Source organism: Cimex lectularius, unplaced genomic scaffold (genome assembly GCF_000648675.2).
Source record: "Cimex lectularius strain Harlan isolate CLEC.00 unplaced genomic scaffold, Clec_2.1 scaffold41, whole genome shotgun sequence".
NCBI lineage: Eukaryota > Metazoa > Arthropoda > Insecta > Hemiptera > Cimicidae > Cimex > Cimex lectularius.
In genome coordinates this window covers 3,479,832-3,500,694 of record NW_019393011.1, presented here as the reverse complement: position 1 = coordinate 3,500,694, position 20,863 = coordinate 3,479,832, and the positions used below count along the sequence as shown (strand labels likewise).

Genomic DNA, 20,863 nt, shown 5'->3' with positions numbered 1-20,863 from the left:
AAATCTGTTTTACAAGAACGACGGTGAAAGTGTATCCATGTTTTTTAATAAATGGAAAACATTATAACTAAAATATCGTTAAGAGATGTTAGATAAGTCAGAGCACTTCATCTTCACTTTTAAGATTGATGTCAAACATGATCGATACCTTCCCCAAACACGGTTGAGTTCAATGTAAATGGACATTTTACCCTGTGTGCTTCATACGATTCCTCGACCATCCAAAACCAGAATAATCAATTAGCTTAATGTTGTATTTGAGTAATGACATCACCACCAACCAAAGTTTTATCGTAAAACATAAACAACTTTCATAACGTATAACTTTATCGTAGATGTCAGAATATTTATCTTTTTGACCCCGTCTACATGTGAAAAAGTTACAACGGATCTAATACAAACATTCTAGTTTAACCACTGAAATTTTATTTCTTATTTGTGAATGAATGTACTGCGGAAAAATATATATTACGTTCACCGATACCGTCCAATCGTTAACCTACACAAAATATTTATTGCCAATAATTTTGCCTAGCGCTACTGCAAAGAGGGATGCTGACATTCGATTTAGGGCGGTAAATGCCAGCACCTTTAATGGTCTGTCACTACAACCATAATAAGACGGTTTTCTTCGTAATAAAAAGTTCAATAAATAGAAACCATAAATATTCTTACAAATATTAGTAGTATTTCACTTTGTATGAATGTGAACTGAAAACAATAATGTTATTTACATTTTTTCCATTAAATCCTAGCCGGGTTTAAAAACTAAATTAACACAAACGTCTAACCGCAGCAAATGAATTTTCAAGTTTTATTTTTGTTACACAACTGTAAATAAAAGTGAGCTTTTTGGGGAGCTTGAAAAATTGCTGAGCAATAAGCAATTTGAGTAACATCTGTTAAAATTCCCACGTCCCAGGGACATAATCCTACGTTGTCGGAATATTTACTGTCCCGTACCGTACAAATTGTTAAGATATCCTGTTTCTGTTTTTGTTTATTTTTATGTTACCATTATTACAATTTGTTACCAGTAGATAGAAGTTCAGTTCATAAACAAACTTTAAGTACGCCATTTGTCGGATATTATGTACGATACAATGAGAAAAATGGGTTATAAAGGTCTAAAAGTTTTACTATCTTTAAACATTAATTTGAATGCCCATTTTATTTCCTTAGTTGTATAATTATTGTTAAACGTAACTGATGATTTTTTAAAACACTATGGGAACAATACGGTGGTAGATTGTAATTTTTCAGCTGCTAAAATCATTATTATTAATTGGTACAAAACACATTTTCTTAAAATATACAAATTGATTATTATGCCATTTTTATTGAGTAATTAACCATTAATTTTTATTGAAAAAATATTTGATCTGCTTATACATGTATCATTTTAGGATGTAAAATTATTTCATTATTGTAACGATACACAATTGTTTTAAATTTCTATTAAAAAGTCAGACGTGAGATCTCCGATTCAAAAAATTAAATCAATTTTGGTCATACTAGTAAAACATATAGACACATCTCAGAGGGTTCTTGCCAATGGGTTCAGAGGCTTTGGGGGTAAAAAACGGCTTTGGTAATGGTTTCTTGGATGTTTGAGGTTACTTGGATATGGTTTGGGAGAGAAAAAAATGGCCCTATGATCCGCAATGATGTATAGGAAAATCAGCAGTATATATGGTATAAAGAATGGGACCAAAAATACTTCCTTGTAGGACGCGGGGCATGTTGGAATTATGGTAACATGATTTTAAAAGGAATATTGAGGGAATTTTGAAGATCACAAGAAAAAGGCTATTTGGTCGGGGGAGAGATATCTAGTTGGCCGGAATAAGCTTTAGAAATTCGAATAATGTCGGAAAAATCTTTATGAAAAAAATTAGTGGTTCGTAGGATGGCATTGATTACTGTGATTAAAAAAAGATTTTGCATTGGATTCCGAAGTGTGGAGGTAATTCGATCATGCTCAAGAAATGTTTTACTTGGGAAGGTTTGAAAGGGAGATGAAAATGAAGTGGTTACCATTTAACGATGGTTAACTTTCGGTATTCCGGATGTCTGTACTTCGTCTGATGTACCATAGAAGATAAGATCGTTTTTTCAATGTAAATGCATATACACCATACAATCTTAACTTCAACTTTTTGCCCAATCTTTGATAAACTCAAGGCGTGTATAGGAGGTTGGATGGATGTGATTTGGGGTGGAAGATAAAATTGAGGTATTGGGAAGTATAAGGGTGATGGTGATGAGTTTATGCTCCCCAGGCTCTGCAGCCTTCTAGTTCAGTGCAATCGACTCAATCCTTCTACTCAGAAGTATTAGGTTACTGACGGTTGCTGCTACAATTTCATTCCCTAGGTTTTTGTATATGCTAGGTTACGTTTCTATTAGGTCATTGCTTTGCATTCGAAAATGATGGATGGCTGTTTCTTCTTCCTCTTTACACAATCTGCAAATGAGATCATCGTTATATATGCCCGTGTTATGTAGATGCTTTCTCAGATGTCAGTGACCGGTTAATAGTTTATCACTTCTCTGAGTCAGGCCCTCTCCCACTGCAGCAGTATGTTGCCAGTCTTGGTAAAGGTAGTTTTAGCATACGTTTACTGTGTCTATCGCCCCTAGAGTTTATCCACTTCTCCTTTTGTTTTATTTGGATCCATTCTGTGAAGGAAGGCTTATGTAATTGTTTTTATAATCCCAAGTATATGTTCGGGGCCTAGGTATGGTCTTGCAGATCCTCCTCTTGCCAGTTTTTGTTACCTGAAATTACTTTATGTCCTGGAACCCAAGATATCAAATTGTTGTTTCCCCAGGTTTTGGAGATTTTGGATGCATTCGCTGACTAATTTTGATGTGATTTTTTTAACACGCTGATGCTTTAAAGGAGTTTGGCTATCTGATCTTATGAGGATTTTTTGCCTATGTATCCTCTTTTATGATTTTCTAAGGCACAAGCATTGATGACAAGTATTTCTAGTTGAAAGACTGGAGTATATTGATTGAATGATATTGATTGAATTTTGGGCTTGTACAGAAAACACCAGATACGGTTCCTTCGTTTGTTTGGGAGCCATCTGAAGGGGGGGCAATTCAGAGTCACTTTAATTAAAGTTTTATCGGCTAATTCGGTTCAACGGCTGTACAGTCTTCTTTACTATCGTAATTTTTATTTTACCATTAGCATCAGCGTCCGAGTTTGTAGGGGACAGGTCAGAAGATTAGGAATTACAGCTATCAACCCACCCCATGTGATGCTCTGATGGGCATTAAGTTTAAAAAAAGTTTTTCAAGGATTATGACTGGACAGAAAAAGGGCTAATGAATTTATGTTTATTTGGGAGATATGTGAGCTTTAGGAATGAGAAGGACGACGAAATACTTCCATAATAGAGGAAAGTGGATCGCATAATATGTTGCTGTTAAAAATACTAAAACTTTTTGAAGAAGGTTTCTAAATATATTGGATGTAATTAGGGAGGTAATTTCCAAAGTAGATAGGAAAGTATTTTCTACTTGGGTATTTGTAAATGCAGTAGTTATTGGTATTACTTTATATTTATATATATATAAAAAGTTGGAAGAGTGAATTATTAGTAAGAAGAGATGTTTTTTTATTCCAGAGAAAATTGATTTTCCTGCGAAAACAAAATCACATGAACGCAGAAAACAGAAAAACTTTACAGAAAAGTTCATCTACATCAATATTGACCTAGACGAATGACAGATTCAACCAACGAAGCCCACAGAGCTATTGCAAAGCAGTATAAAGTCCGACAAATTTTCTTTGTTTTCGTACCTTAGAAGCTTATCTCATGCAAAGCGGAAGGTGAAACAATAAATTTCCTCCCCGGTTTCTAACGTATCGGACTAATGAGGCTTTTATCGCGGTTGATATCGGTGCACAGGACGAGGGATTGTGTCTTATTTTTATTTTACGCCGGTAACGGAACAAATAAAGAAGCATATCTCGGTAGACGTTGAAAACCTTGTACTACACCCATTCGTAAAAAAGGAGAGATTATCAGGTTATAAATCAAAGCTCTCGTATGATTTACCGCTCTCTACTGAACTTTTAGTAGGCTAATTTTAAATTTTAAAAACAGCCACAAACCTAGAATTACGTACCAATTAATAATAGCTTCCATTTTCGGAATTAACAAGAAAGTAAAATTTAACCTAAATGTTACAACGAAAACCTGTTATGCCATTTGTCTAGTAATTTGTTTAATGGGTCGCAAGTCTGTGATATCGGACGGCCAATAATTAAAGCTTATTAGAACTAACTGGATCAAAGAAACTTGGGAATGCCGATTAGCATTTTTTTCTATAGATCTTAATTAAGATTTATTAGTTGATATAAAAAATCACCTGAAATTTTTAAAGCACCGTTTCTGTAAGTGCTGAAAAACCTTTCGAGATTCTTCCTCGACGGCTTTTCTTTCCAGTTGGTCCTCGTGGCCTAAACAAAAATAAAAACATAATTAATTACAATTAGATATGGAGTAATTACATTTATTTTTGTTTGCGTATGTGCTTAAAATTTTTGTCATTTTACGAATCTTAAATTAAAAACCCCTAAACCTTAACCCTAAACTTTACACCTTTACTTTTAAAAAATCTTAACCTTTACCATCCGATGTGCGACATTTCTAACAATCAACTTTACCAACATACCTATATACTGTCTGCGGGCATAGTTAAATATCTAGGCTTGTTTCTCGACAAAAGACTGACGTCACTAAACTCACTAAACTGAAAAGAAAGGAACTTAACAAACTATATAATTTTCTTATACATACTAAAAAATAGATCAAAAGTTTCACTAGCGAACAAACTGTTATTATACAAGACAGTACTCCGATCCATCTGGCCCTACGGAATAGAGCTGTGGGGCTCAACCAAACGGTCCAATTGCAACATAATTCAGTGACTGCAGAAAATGGTCGTGTCGAAACGTACCCTACAAACCGACCTCCAAATTCCTGTTTTCAAAGAACTAACTGTTCCCTGTTACATTCATTCGTTTTCCACTGGGGTCGCAATATCATAAAATATTCAGATTCTTTAGCGTGGGTACCTGGCCGAATAGGCCTTATCACACGTTTAGATTCTCACGTTAGGAGCGATTCACCTCCGCGCACGGAAAATCTGCTGCTTCCTTGAGGTTCGGTGTAGAAGCCCACATCACCCTGCAGCAAACTGCCGACATGTCGACTTCTCCCGCTTGCCCTTTCCGAGGGGGTGGGTTAACGTTGTGCACTTAACGATGCCGCGCGTAAAGGGGTACACAAAAAGTGGTCGAAATGCATCGGCCAAGTCTCCCACGCATTCCGTAGATAGAGACGACAACTCTACCTCCCTGGATGCAGGGGCTACGCTAGCGTTGAAACTTCCAACGGAATTTCGATCCAATCGGATCCGATCCGGCCGCGGTTTCGATTTTAGTGAAATCTCTAACCACCCCTTAGAAGAGACCATGCCTACGGTAAAGGCAACTCTGATGGCCGCCACCGACAAGCACGCACTCGCCCCCGTCCAACATTCCTCCCACATTCGAGGAACGGCGGCAGCGTAGTCATAACTTCTCGCTGTCTATATGCTGTCGGCAATCCGATCCGCAAGTACTACGGTCCACGACCGAACATGAAACACAGCCTCTTCTCTCTGGCCTGGTACTCGTCAGGGGTCACAGACACTACGAGTCCTTATCCAAGCAGCTGGGCTTGAACCTGGAACGAAAATACGCTGCCCCGCAGTACAGATGGTTATGCACGGGGAGGGTTTTTATATTCAAAATATACAATTAGACAGGATCTGGTACCCAACTATCTCTAACCATCCCTTTCCTGTTACACAAAATTCCATAACTCCATAAGTATACACACTAACCAATTTGTCCAACAAACATGCTCCCTACAAAATCCCGCCGGATCAACCCGCCGTTTAAATAGACAATGGCCAAAGGACCTACTTAATAACAACTAAGTTAGGTCGGCATTGGGCGGTATTACTTTTCCAGCCTTCATGCTACTTTATTTTTTTTTTTTAAATTATATATATTTGAATATGCGTGTATCAAAATACGCATATATAAAAATGTCTGGATTTTTTTTTACTGATCTTAAATGTTTTTAATTAACTTAATATATATCATTTGTTTGTTGCATTTCTAGATGCATGAACAAATTTCGTATAAATAAAAAAAATAAAAAAACCGATGATAATTTTCATTCTGTAACATGGATTTTTAAAAGACGTCTTTTTTATATTTATATTTTTTAACATTTTCATGTATTTTAAATACATTTTCTCTTTTATTTTTACATAACGTTATTGGGATTTTGTTTAAAAAACAATACCATTTGGTATTTTATTTTTTTATTAAACAAAAACCAGTAAATTGTTTGCAAAAAAAGAGGGAAATTTTAATGTTATTACCTAATAATACGTTAAAAAGAACACATAGGAAAAATAGAAAAAGGATGTTTTTTGTATAGTTCTTCAATGGAATAAGGTTTTCTGAGGTAAACTGTTTCAAAAGTCCTATTTCCAAACCATACGTGACGAATATTGCAAGTTGTCAATTGCCCACTTGCTCTCTAAAAGTGGCCATGGCATGAACCCCAATTATTATGTTGGACATATAAATAGATTTTTCTCCCAATTTTTGGACCCAATAGTGTCGGGTGTCACGCTCGTATGGTTAATTCACAGTCAAATCATGATGATCAATATCCTCATAACTTTTAGCAAAGTTTTAACGGCCGATTCGGTTCAACGGCTGTACAGTCTTCTATTCTATCCTAATTTTTATTTTGCCATTAGCATCAGTGTCCCAGTTTGTGGCGGTCAGGACAGAAGATTGGGAAATTACAGCTATCAATTTTCAAAGAAATAGTTACCTTGATTTACCTTGTACTGCTTTTCGTTATAAGCAAACAATTATATTTTCTTGGAATTCTATTAATTATCCAATTAAACAAAAACCTTATCAATCTATTAGGCTTTTTAAATATATTTATTTACGTACTAAAGAAGGTAAATATTTATTATATACTCAACATTGAACAATTTATTCATTTAAGCAAATAAAGTAACGAACACGAAAAAGAAAAGCATCTCATACAGTTGAAAATCTGAGTTTGCACAAGGACTTAATTTTTCGGTTAATGGTTGAAATAATATTCAATAAGATAATGAAATTCTACTAAACATTAAATTTACACAGGTGAAAAGTGAACATTAAGAAATTAAGTACATGTACTTAAAGTTTATCAGTAGAGGCAACTATTCTCCAAGCGCTATTGTGTCAATATTTATAAAACCCAAAAAATCTTACTTAAACTTTAAACAAGAACTTTGGAAACTTGTATAATGTTATCTTCTAACTCATGATAGATTTTGTTCGTTACGTATGTATGGTATAAAAATATGGTATTGTATGGTATAAAAAAAACAAATCAATCTAAGAATTTTAATGCATTTTCTACTGATGCTGTCAGATAAGTACAAAACATACATTAAGATTAATATTTTATGAGCTGAGACGGACTTTATGGAAAAAGGTGTTATAGTTTAAAGCAACACGAAAAAAATATACAAGAAAAAATACAATTGAATCACATTTTTGGAAGTAGGGATTTTTCGTCCAAATTGATATGAACGATAACCTTTTGAATTTTATTCATAGGACAGCCTGTATGTTGTACATATTTTGTTAAGAACACTTTCTTAAAAGTAAAAAATTCTCTTGTATAACTATCAGATAGATTGATATGATTATTGAAACAAAACGCTTTTCTGTATTGAAAACCTGCAGGAGAAGAGGATAACCTCATGATTAGAAAAAGAGAAAGGACTAAATGAAACTTCACTTGGTTCTGATTCAAATATTCAAATTCAACAAAACAAGGTTTACGTTGTTCGATGACAGACGTTATGTAATTTAATCATTGCTAACATATGTGAGCTTAAAAATGATAAATAGCGGCCTAATTCTCAAACACCAATAAAACTATATTATACATGGAAAAAGTTAGTACAACGAGCGGGATTCGAACGGACGACCTTCGGCTAAATACGCCGCTGCTCTACCACTTGAGCTATCGTGACTTCAATCCACTCGGACACTAACTTCCCACCTCAACAACCCAACTTTACTTATTTTGAGAAATGGCAAAAAGGAGGGAAAATTCGAAAGGTTGGGTTGAGATGGGAAGTTGGTGTCCGAGTGGATCGAAGTCACCATAGCTCAAGTGGTTGAGCAACGGTGTTTTTAGCCGAAGGTCGTGGGTTCGAATCCCGCTTGAGACACTGACTTTTGTTTTATCTCAACTAAAACCTTACATAAAGATGAATTAATTGTAAATATACATATAATAACAACAATAAATATATTTATTATATACTCAACAATTGATCAATTTATTCACTTAAATAAAGTAAGAACACGAAAGAGAAAAATTTCTCGAATACATGACTTTTGTTTTATCTCAACTAAAACCTTACATAAAGATGAATTAATTGTAAATATACATATAATAACAACAATAAATATATTTATTATATACTCAACAATTGATCAATTTATTCACTTAAATAAAGTAAGAACACGAAAGAGAAAAATTTCTCGAATACAATTGAGAATAAGAGTTTGCAGTTGGACTTAATTTTTCGGTTAATGGTTGAAAAATATTAAATAAGACCATAAAATTTCTAATAGCAATTAAACATTAAATTTACATTAGTGAAAAGTGAACATTAAGAAAATAAGTACATGTACTTAAAGTTTATCAGTAGTGGCAACTCTTCCCTACGCGAAGAATTTTAGAAACTTGTACAATGCTTTCTTCTAACTGATTTTATATATGGTTTGTTTAAAATCACAAAATAAAAAAAAATCAATCTCATAGGAATTTTATTGCTTTTTCTATTGATGTAGTCAGATAAGTATTGTACATACAGTAAGATAAATATTTTATTAGCTGAGACGGACATTTTATCTTGACCAATACCTTACATAAAGATTAATTAATTAAAAAAAGTTATTTGGTCAATCGAACCACGAACTCTAATGGATTATGGACTAAGTTGTTATAGTTTAATGGAAAACGAAAAAGTCAAATATGTCTAATACAATTGAGAATCACATTTTTGGAAGTAGCTGCTTTTTCTATTGATGTTGTCAAATAAGTATAGTACATACAGTAAGATTAATATGTTATGGACTGAGACGGACATTTTATCTCGACCACTACCTTACATAAAGATTCATTAATTGTAAAAAGTTATTTAGTCAATCGGACCACGAAATATAATGGATATATTATAATTTTATTTAATTGTCTGACTTTACAAAAGTTTCAGTTTCATAAATGACTATAAAATATTAGAACCAGACGTTGATTCACTACCGTTTAGCGTGTTTATTTGCGTGTGGTAATAGGCTGTTGGAAACGTTTTGTAAGATTGTGGGGCTTCAGTCACGACGTCAACCGATTTAAAGCCTCGATTCAGTTAACGAGGTCTTTCAGTGCACTTCCATCCTCGATTACTTCCCATTTGATTGGGGCATAAGCGATATTGTCTTTAACTTGAACACAGACCGCCTTTTTTAAATTTATTTACGAATCTTTTCCATACCATTGAGATTTACGACAGTTTTACATTACAGAGCGGTAAACAGATAAGAAGAATCTTTCGGTTGTTCGACAAAAAAGTTAATGGGGTGTTAAATCTTTGATCTGTTACATTTATCAAAAGGCCACAGCCGACGTACAGAAGCTATGGTAGCCAGGGAATGTATAATAGGGAAGTTTAAATTAGATAAAGCCATTAGGCCCTTCGGTTAATTTACTGGGAAGACCCTTTATAATATTCATGAGTCGTGAAGTATCGGTCAAGTGGGGATTATTTCAAAAGTTTTGATGCACTTCAGTACGTGCTTGAACTATTTAATATGAAATCTTGCCGAAGTCTAAATTAAATAACATAACATGCGATAACACATAAAATATTACATATAAAAGAATAGTTATTCGCATAATGAGAAATTTATGAACCAATTTAATTCGTACAACATAAAGTTTGGTATATCTAAAATGTCCAAACATATAATTTGTTTACTATTTTTCTTGGTTCGCTTGACCAATTAATATCTTTCAATTAATAAAGGTTTTCAGTTGAGATAAAAAGTCAGTGTCACAAGCGGGATTCGAACCCACGACCTTCGGCTAGATAAGCCGCTACTCTACCACTTGAGCTATCGTGTCTTCGATCCTCTCGAACACTAACTAAAGCTCTCGGTGGCCATTTGATTTCTCGCTGAGAATCAAATAGATTACACCACATTTGAAAAATGACAAAAAGGAGGGAAAATTGGAAAGGTGGGGTTAATATGAGAAGTTAGTGCCCGAGTGGATCGAAGTCGTGATAGCTCAAGTGGTAGAGAAGCGGCGTATCTAGCCGAAAGTCGTAGGTTCGAATCCCGCTTGTCACACTGACTTTTTTATCTCGACTAAAAACCTTAATTAATTAAAGCATAATTTGTGTTGTAATATCACTTATGATTTCAAGTAATAGAAAAGACCTCAAAAACATCTTCTTGAAGTTAAACAAATAAGTAATTCGAATAAAATTCCAAAATAATTCTATAGTTTACACTAGTCCTACCTTCTAAAATGTTTAATTGATACTTGTACGTCTCTTTATCCACGATTTGATGGACGACCGGTTTTGGTGACACGATGACTGATGGTTTCATTGTATTTTTTTACACCGTTACTGTGTCCATTTCCTCCGAGATCATTATTTAATATTTCAGCATAGCTGGTCGTCGATGATAAAGACAGTAGAGGTGTCGAGTTGATACATTTTCCCCTTTGCATAAATTAAAAATAATCAGGTTTTATATCGAGTTTTGATCGAGGTAAAACGCAAATTAAGTGATTACCCGCAAGGAAGAAGTTGTTTATAAGGTAATCTATAGTCTACTTTTAATCATAATGATTAGTTTCTTGTTAATAACTTTCTAAAAGAAGGCTGATAACTTCATTACGCATGTTTATAATTATGCACAATCCTTTTATAGTTGCATAATATAATAGAAGGCAAAATTTATGCACAATGTTTTTGTGAATATATTTTTTGTATTAAAAAAATATTTCAGACATATTTTCATTGTTTAATTCATCAATATTTCATTATTACATATGTGTGGTGTTTAGTGACCGTTAATTAATGATTATATGTATATCGTGAGATGCGGTCTGGTGTGACGTAGATTTTAGAAAAACATTTTCTTTATGTGCCAACGTTTCGATCTTTATTGAGATCATCTTCAGGGCCTGGGATTTATAAACATTGTTTAAATTATACAAATACATGTAGATGTAAAAAAATGAATTTATACAATGATATAAATTTAATACTCAATCAAAGTATTTNTTTCAAAATCGATAAAAAGCGAAATTACTCTGAAATGGTTGAGAATCGGACCATGGTCAATATGAACTTTTTTGTTCATTTTAGGGTCAAGAATCTACTGGAGAAGTTTGTAGCACGAGTAGCAATTCACCCTGTATATATATATATATTACATGATACTTATTTACATTATGATATAACCACCAAGAATAAAAGGCATAAATACATAAAACTATACATAGATGAATAAATAAATGTATAGACAGTTATATAGATAAAAGAATCAATGGATGAATAGGCAGATAGATATAAAGAAAAAAGTGCATTAATTAAATAAAACTAACATATGATACATTAATTTATTAATAATTATGATTAATAACAAACTACGAATAATAGCACTGCGTAAGTAGTAACTAGGAGTAGAAAGTATAGAGAGAGAGATAAAGAGGTAACGGGCGAGGGACTGAAAGATATCCAGCGAAAGAGATAAGAGGAAAATAAGAGAATATAAAGAAAAAAGACCATTATACAGAAAGAGACGAAGGCGAAGACATTAAAGAAAGTCAGAGACAGAGAGAAAACTAAACGAGAGAGAAAGAGAGAGAGAGAGTGAGAGCGAGGGGAGCATAGAAAGTATCGGAAGAAAAAAAATGTTCACAGGTAAATCTATCTAGATGGGTATATGTATAGAAAGAGTCGGAGATTGATACATAGAGAGTAGTGGAGGGTGAAGGGGGGAGGGGGAGAGAGAGAGAGAGAGAGAGAGAGAGAGAGAGAGAGAGAGAGAGAGAGAGAGAGAAAACGAGAGTGAGATATTGGGAGCTGAAACTGTGTAAAACAAAGAAAGGTAAATTGTATTATTTTTAATAAAGCAGATGTCATAAATCAATTCCTGGTTTTCCGGCGATTTTTAAGGTTCGGACGGTTAAATTCTGGGCTTGAATTTTGGGCTGCTGAGATTAGAAGCCCTGACAACGCCTCCACTTTCAAGTACAACGTAATTCTAATAATTAAATGTCATTTATAGTTATTTAATTGCACCTGTCTTTTTTTTCGTAGAAAAACTTTCGTTCGATAGATAGAACGCAATTTTCATTACCGATACAAATTAAAAAAATGTTTTAATTATTTACTAGTAAATTGCTATCATAATTGTTGTTGTGAATGTTATTTTATTATTGAATAAGTGTAGTTTGCATCCTGTACGGGATAATTATTGTATGAAGGCTTGACTAGGGTATAGTACAAGGGAAATCCAGTTGGTTCCAATCTTAAGGATATTTCAATTACTTATTCTTTTTATGTAAGATCTTCATTGAAATGAAAAAGTCTCACGAGCGGGATTCGAAGGCGAAGGTCGTGGGTTCGAATCCCGCTCGTGGCTAACTTTTTCATCCCAACCAAGACCATACATAAAAAGATTAACTAATTGACATAAGTAAATTGGTCAATTAGGCCACTAGCTACCCGTTCCTCAGGCATGCTAGTCGGATCACAAAGTTGTGGTAGATCAAGACGCAAGTAAATGTGCTGTCCTTTCTCAACTGCTGGACGTTTTACGTTTAGGAGTTTGTCCATTGCTTTAAAAACCATCGAAATTAAAAAGACACTTATTTTGGTACATTTTGTAGTAGTGTTGTTCCAAATCCATGCTTGCATTTGTGGTCCATATTATTCCAAGCCGATGTCATCCTTTTCCAATCTGTCTTAATTACCAAATTCATGCTAATGGTTGACTTCAGTGTTCCTTTACTAGCCTTTATTATGCAGTTTCTCGGTTAAACTTTTCCGCCTCAAAATCCTTCAGCTTATCACAGTTCCGGCCAGAAATTGTGCAAACTGTTAGTAGTATTATTTAAAACTTTTCATATATAGACTAAATGTAAAACGAAATGTGTACTATGTGCTTCACTATGGTTTCGATGTAGAGCATGTAGTCAGGTGAGTTTTTTGGAAGGTACAAAAGCTTTTTAATTAAAATTTGTTATGCTTCCTCTATCTCTTGTATGTTTACGAACCCCAAAACAAGCGCGCCATAAAGCACTACCGACCTTATTGTGCTCTTAAAAACATTTTACTTCTAACATACATTATTTTTTAAACAATGGATACAAAAGCATTTAATTTATTTACTTGTTGACGTTATTATAATTAAAAGGGTTATAATTCGAGGAAATTTCGGAAAAGGAGGGTTGTTCAACAGCGGTAAAACAAATCATATAGTTTTCTATCTCCCGGAAAGGAAATCCTTGCTCTCCTGGCTGGCAACGGCCATTTGAATATAAAGTAGTTCACTGGCGAATCTTAAATATATTGCTAAGCTTTCTAACAAGCCACTCGCTCGTACTTACAAGAACTTAGCCATGTTTATTTGCTGGCCATCCAGTTTTATTGAGACCCGGCCCGAACAATTTAAATATTCATGAAACCTGTTCGACCGAGCGCCGCCTTAAAAATATATAATAGCAAACCGGACGACTAGGGCAGTATGTTATGTAAAAAAGTATTTTTAGAAATTTAGCATGCGATAATATAAGATAAATTATATATATCGCTGGAAAACGTATTTCAACGCATGAAAAATTATAATTCTTATTAACTATAGCCATAATTTCTACTTGATTCTCAATGCCACATCAATTAGGAAACGTGTAATCTGTTCTGAGAATTATTTTACGTATACGGACAGATACAAAGAAAAAGATCTTATGCTAAGGAGCCATTTTTGCCATTTTTCAAATTTCGTGTAATCGGATGGGATTCTCGATCGGATTATCTCAACTAAAAACCTTAATTAATTATAATATATTAATTGGTCAAGCGGACCACGAAATTAGTGAATTTAATGATTTAAAAAGAAGTATACTTCACTAAAGCTCTCCGTGGCCATTTCATTTGTCGTCGAGAATCCAATCCGATTCCACGACATTTGAAAAATGGCAAAAAGGAGGGAAAATTCAAAAGGTGCGGTTAAGATGGGAAGTTGGTGTCCGAGTGGATCAAGGTCACGATAGCTCAGGTGGTAGAGCAGCGGCGTATCTAGCTGAAGATCGTGGGTTCGAATCCCGCTCGTGCCATTGACTTTTTTATCTAAACTAAAAACCTTGATTAATTGTAATATATTAATTGTTCAAGCGGACCATGAAATTAGTGAATCTATTGTAAAATATTTACGAACTTAGGAACAGATTATTAAGCGAGTAAAGTACGTTTTGAAAAAGATTATTTTTTATTTGCTAATAATTTTCTGTATCCGTAATTTATATTTTAATTGCATTTAAGGACAATTTTATTTACATAAATATTCTTTACTTTTTTTTCACTGAATTAAATCAAATGAGACTCGTAAGACGGGGTAGGCCATTGGATCTGCTTTTAGTAATAAGTGAAGATACAAAAATTTTAGATGTAGATTTATATATAAAATAATAAAGACTTATCTATCCATGAATCTACAAAGATAGGTAGATAGGTAGATAAATAGTTAGGTATATAGAAAGATATAGTGAGAGAGAGAGAAAAGGAGAAGGAGAGAGGGGCGAGATAGATAGATAGACTGAGAGAGAGAGAGAGAGAGAGAGAGAGAGAGAAAGTGAGAGAGAGGGAGGGAAGGAGAGAGAGAGAGAAAGTGAGAGGGAGATAGATAGATAGATAGATAGATAAAGATAGAAAGAGAGAGAGAGAGAAAGTGAGTGAAAGGGAGGGAAGGAAAGAGAGGGAGAGAGAGAGATAAAGATAGATAGAGAGAGAGACAAAGTGAGTTAGAGGGAGGGAGAGAGTGAGTGAGAGGGAGCGAGAAAGAGATAGATAGATAGATAGATAGATAGATAGATAGAGAGAGAGAAAGAAAGTGAGTGAGAGGGGGAGAAAGAGAGAGATAAAGATAGAGAAAGAGAGTGAAAGGGAGTGAGTGAGAGAGAGAGAAAAACTGATAGAAAGAGAGAGAAGGGACAGGGAAATGATATGTGCAGAGTAAGTAGTGACGTTCAATAATTGATGAATAAATCTCAATCCTTCCGAAGGGTATTTCACTAATAATCATTAATAACGATTTTTCATTTCATTAATAATAAGTTTGGTGAATTAATAATGAATTTATTTTTCGAAATTAGTTTGAACAACACAGTTTTATTAGTTAGTTACTTGAGAACTACATTAGACATTCTACCACAAAGAATATTTTAACAGTTAATGATTTGTGCTTAATTCATTTTTGATTTTTGGGATTTTTGAGGAGAAGGAGTGTGCGTGTAGAGAGAGAGAGGGAGAGAGAGAGAGAGAGAGAGAGAGAGAGAGAGAGAGAGAGAGATAAAGATAGATAGATAGAGAGAGAGAGAGAAAGTGAGTTAGAGGGAGGGAGAGAGTGAGTGAGAGGGAGGGAGAAAGAGATAGATAGATAGATAGATAGAGAGAGACTGTCCCAAATTACAGTATTTATGATATATTTTCTATTTTCATTTAAAACGTCATTTAAAAACCCTCTCAAGTCTAATTTACATTTAAAGTTAGTTTACCCAGAAACACACTATGCTTTACTTTTGATTTAGTAAGATTAGCATCAATATCAACCTGATTAATATCAATATTCAATACACTCTTTCTCCATGTTACAAACGATAACAATACGAGTATTTTCTAAGGAACATAACTGTATTGTACGATGCCAAAAACTAGCATAATCATGAAAAACAGACTTTCACTAAACGGAAACATTGATTTACGGTGGTGAACCTGTAATTGAATCATGAGCATTTTGACCGAGCACTGAAGATGACGAATCGCTACACGCGTGTAACTGACCAAACAATAGATACAGTGAATATAGTAAAAAGTAGTATCATTATAAAGAAATAGATTTTCTCAATGCGTTCGGAGAGGAAAATGCTCAAAAAATATCGCCACTGAGACGAGTCATTTGTAAAACGGTTTTCCAATCGATAAATCTATCGTTAATCTCATGATAGAACATGTTTGTAACTTTCGCCCCAGGGATACGTCGGCTGAGATGAGCCCATTGTCATGTTAATTTCTTGATCTATGATGGGTCTCGGGCCTTTAGAAATGTAGCACCGCGCAATATTTCGGGAGAAACGTTACGTAATCCATTCTAATATAAAATGATTTAAATTAAAATTTATTATCGTTTAGTAGCATACCTGCGATTAGTGAAGCGTTTACAAAATTAGAAGGTTGATTTATGCTATCATTAAGGAAACAAAGTAAAATAAGTGAAAAATGAAAACCTTTACCAAGTAAGACAATATAAAATTTCAGATTGAGTAGTTTCAGTAAATTAATATTCATTATTGTTTCTAGCTACAGAATATATTAAGAAATTATTAATACTTTAGGATAAATATTAAGAATGCAGGTAATGGAAATATGTATAATTTATTGTCAAGGAATCAGATTCTCATTTCAAACAAATTAATCAACTATCATTTTTTTTCCTCGAACACACAATTTAAACTAAGCTGTGTATAATCATTATTTAATAATAAAATGAGAACAAGCAATAATATTCAAGGTAAACGTGGCACTTCTGTCTATAAATCAAAATAAAATATTAATTACACTGTTGACTGGTTAAAACACGACTAAATTGATTATTATTCAAATTATTCGCAATACAGATGCTATCTTCAGTGTCAACATGCATGATATATTGCCCACTGTCCTAATAGAAATTCAGTTCATGACGATTTAATTCAAGTTTTGCCAACGATTCTTAGAACCATTCTTTTAAAAATCCAAATTGGAACTGTGTTGTAAGCATGTTTATGTATGCATTAACCGTTACTACGTTTCGGATGAAATTGAATTAAAAATAGGTTAGGAGGTCTGTTTTCTGTAAAATGTTGCCAAATAAATTCGTTGAAAAGGTGTCGAAATGATTGTTTTATCTATATTACATGCACATTTATTCTTACTTCATAGTTCGCAGAATCGAACAAGACATGCAAATTATATATTAACTTATTCAGAAATCGTGAGATGCGGTCTGGTGTGATGTAGGTTTCAGAAAAACATTTTCTTTATCGTGCCAACGTTTACATTTAACAAATACATGTAGGATGTGGAAAAATTGAATTTATACAATACAGAATATATATTTTTTATATTCAATCAAAGTATTTCTACTCACTCAAAGTGTTTGTCTTCTGTGTATACAAACACTTTGAGTGAGTAGAAAAACTTTGATTGAATATAAAAAAATATATTTTCCATTGTATAAATTCACTTTTCCCACATCCTACATGCATTTGTTGAATGCAAACAATGTTTGTAAATCCCAGGCCCTGAAGATGATCTCAATAAAAGATCAAAACGTTGGCACGTTAAAGAAAATGTTTTTCTGAAACCTACATCACACCAGACCGCATCTCACGATTTCTGAATAATTACCGATTAACGGTCACTAATCACCACTCACTAATATTTAAAATTCTGGATGCGTCTCTACTTTCTAACTACTGGCATTTAAGCAATTTTCATTCCATTTTTTCTGTCTTCTAAATAAATCAGTTGGGACTAGACTTAATTTTTGTGTGTACGTGGGTATTTCATATATGGGCGAATTGAAATTTATGATAAATAGTATCAAATTTAACATATCAAAATGGTAAAGTTGTGATTATCGCGAAATTACGTTCGCAATTTAATTAATTTCAGCCAATAATCTCACCATTTATTTTCTAATGTTATGTAAGTTATCCATTGGACGATCATTCCCTAAACCTAACAAACCTCACCATTTTCTAAATTCCAACGAATTCATCAATTTTGGGATTAATTTGAGAAAATTTTAGAAAAACACAGCCCAGCAGCTTGCTACAGTTTTTTATACGTATGTGACTAATATTATAGCTGATTCATTTCACCCTTCACCGGAAATTCCAAAAAATGACATTTGTTTTACAATCGCGTGTTTGTTTGAGTAGGTATTTTTAGAATATTACTTACTCTAAAACACTGAATCATTTTATTAGCTACAGATAAATTTTTTAAAAATATATTTTGTTCGCTGATTTATAAACTTTCATAATTCTATGTTATGATGTTACGATATGTGTTTGTACTGTCAAGATCACGCTTACGTTATGCAGTGGGTTTTGGGCAAAACTAATTAAAATCAATTGATATGTAGATTGTTACGTTATCTTTCTTTAGTATCCCTAATAACTACAAAAATGATTAATTTCAATTTTATTCCTAGACGTATTGCTATGCTTGACGCGAAGATTTAGCACCTTAATTATTTAGAAATCGTAAGATGCGGTCTGGTGTGATGTAGGTTTCAGAAAAATATTTTCTTTATCGTACCAACGTTTCGATCTTTATTAAGATCATCTTCATTCAGGGCTCAAAGTGTTTGTCTTCTGTGTAATTGTGCCATTCTTGCGTGTCGTGTTGAGAGTGCCTCTTGTGGCTCGTTGGCAGTCTCAACACGACACGCAAGAATGACACAATTACACAGAAGACAAACACTTTGAGCCCTGAAGATGATCTCAATAAAGATCGAAACGTTGGCACGATAAAGAAAATATTTTTCTGAAACCAGACCGCATCTCACGATTTCTGAATAATTATCGATTAACTGTCACTAATCACCACACATTTAGCACCTTCTTACTTTTAGTCAAGATTGTTGCAAATAAGAAAACCAGACGTTTTTAGAAATCAGGCCGGTCACGAGGCAGTATTCCAGGTCTCGTACTCTTCTGTACAGCTGATCTCCCTCTACGTGGGAAACATAACTATCCCAATATTTGCTAACATAGTTGCCCTTTCTGTGGAAAAATGATATGCTCACCAACTGACTGCAAATGACATTCAACAGCATCCATGATCATCAACTACCAGAAATCCGCTCATGTTAACAACACAACAACACAAATAAACACGGAGTGTGCAAAAATGGTAATACATACTATCATAATACAACGATTCCAAAATTAAGTACTACAAAGTGTAGTAGATGCTACTTGGTATGGATACAATAATAACCTGAACGTCCCATACTTCTTCAAAGCAACCCGAAACAGCCAAGCAGCTTGCTACACAGTTTTTTGTGTTAGTACATCAAAAATTATGAGGTTCATTCAGTTTTATAAACTAGGACAATAAAAAATTGACATAAGTTATATTTATTTGCCAATGTAAAAGCAGTTTAACATGTGTTCGGATTTGACCAGTCTTCATTAATAAGTGTATGTTTTAGTGACCTGTTGTTTCATAATTTGTTGAAGTTATGAAGAGCGTTCAAGAATGAGATAGTTTAGAAAAACACCTCTTTCTTTTTTTGGTCAACGTTTCCACCTTTAGTGGCATAAAGCGTGGTACTATTCTTGTGGTGTCATATCGGTGTTGTGTGAAAGTGTTGGGACCCATCACCAATATGACATTATGACATCACAAGAATAGCACCTCACTTTATAAAGTGAAGATGACCCAAATAAACGTCGAAACGTAGGCAAAAAATGAAATTGTATTTTTCTAAACTACCTCATTTTTAACCGCTCCTCTCTACTTCAACAACTTAATAAATTATTCAGAAATCGTGTGATGGTGTGATGTAGGTTTCAGAAAAACATTTTCTTTATCGTGCCAACGTTTCGATCTTTATTGAGATCATCTTCAGGGCCTAGGATTTACAAACATTGTTTACATTTAACAAATCATGTAGGATGTGGAAAAAAGTGAATTTATACAATGCAAAGTATATATTTTTTTTATTCAATCAATGTATTTCTACTCACTCAAAAAGTTTGTCTTCTGTGAAATTTCTTGCGTGTCGTGTTGAGAGTGCCAGTGAGATATTGCTGTTTTGGGTTTATATATGTTGGATTTTGAAGGGGTGGGGAAGGAAGTCGGTGTAGAAAAGACATTTTTGTATTAGGCGTCGGCTTATTTGAGGTGAAAAGAGTCGACGAAGGGAAAAAACGTTGGTAATGGTTCGGCTTGATTATCCTTTCAGGATTATATAGAAGGGGATAAATAGTATTTGTTAAATGTAAACAATGTTTGTAAATCCCAGGCCCTGAAGATGATCTGAATAAAGATCGAAACGTTGGCACGATAAAGACATTGTTTTTCTGAAACCTACATCACACCAGACCGCATCTCACGATTTCTGAATAATTATCGATTAACGGTCAAATCACCGCTCACTAATATTTAAAATTGTAAAATTTCTAATGACATCTTAAGGACGTTCATTTCATTTAATTACCATTACCATTTCTGGTTTGTTAAATCGCTTTAAATGATTTTATCGAAGCTAATGTGAATTGTCTGACTTCCCAATCGGCTGTTTCAAAAGTGAGGTTTTGTTATTTCCTAATGGTCAATTATTAATTTATAAAAAGGGTTAAAAAAGTGGGCAACGTGACATATAAATAAAAATAATTAATAG

General features: G+C 33.7%; 1 protein-coding gene across 1 annotated transcript in view; it reads right to left on the bottom strand.

Annotated features, from left to right (window-relative positions):
* Window positions 1–20,863, bottom strand: part of LOC106663882 — a 341,156-nt gene that overhangs the window by 57,289 nt on the left and 263,004 nt on the right. Inside the window, exon 2 of the mRNA XM_014389095.2 lies at window positions 4,390–4,480. Coding sequence (XP_014244581.1) covers window positions 4,390–4,480 — 91 coding nt within the window. The remainder of the gene's footprint in view (window positions 1–4,389; window positions 4,481–20,863) is intronic.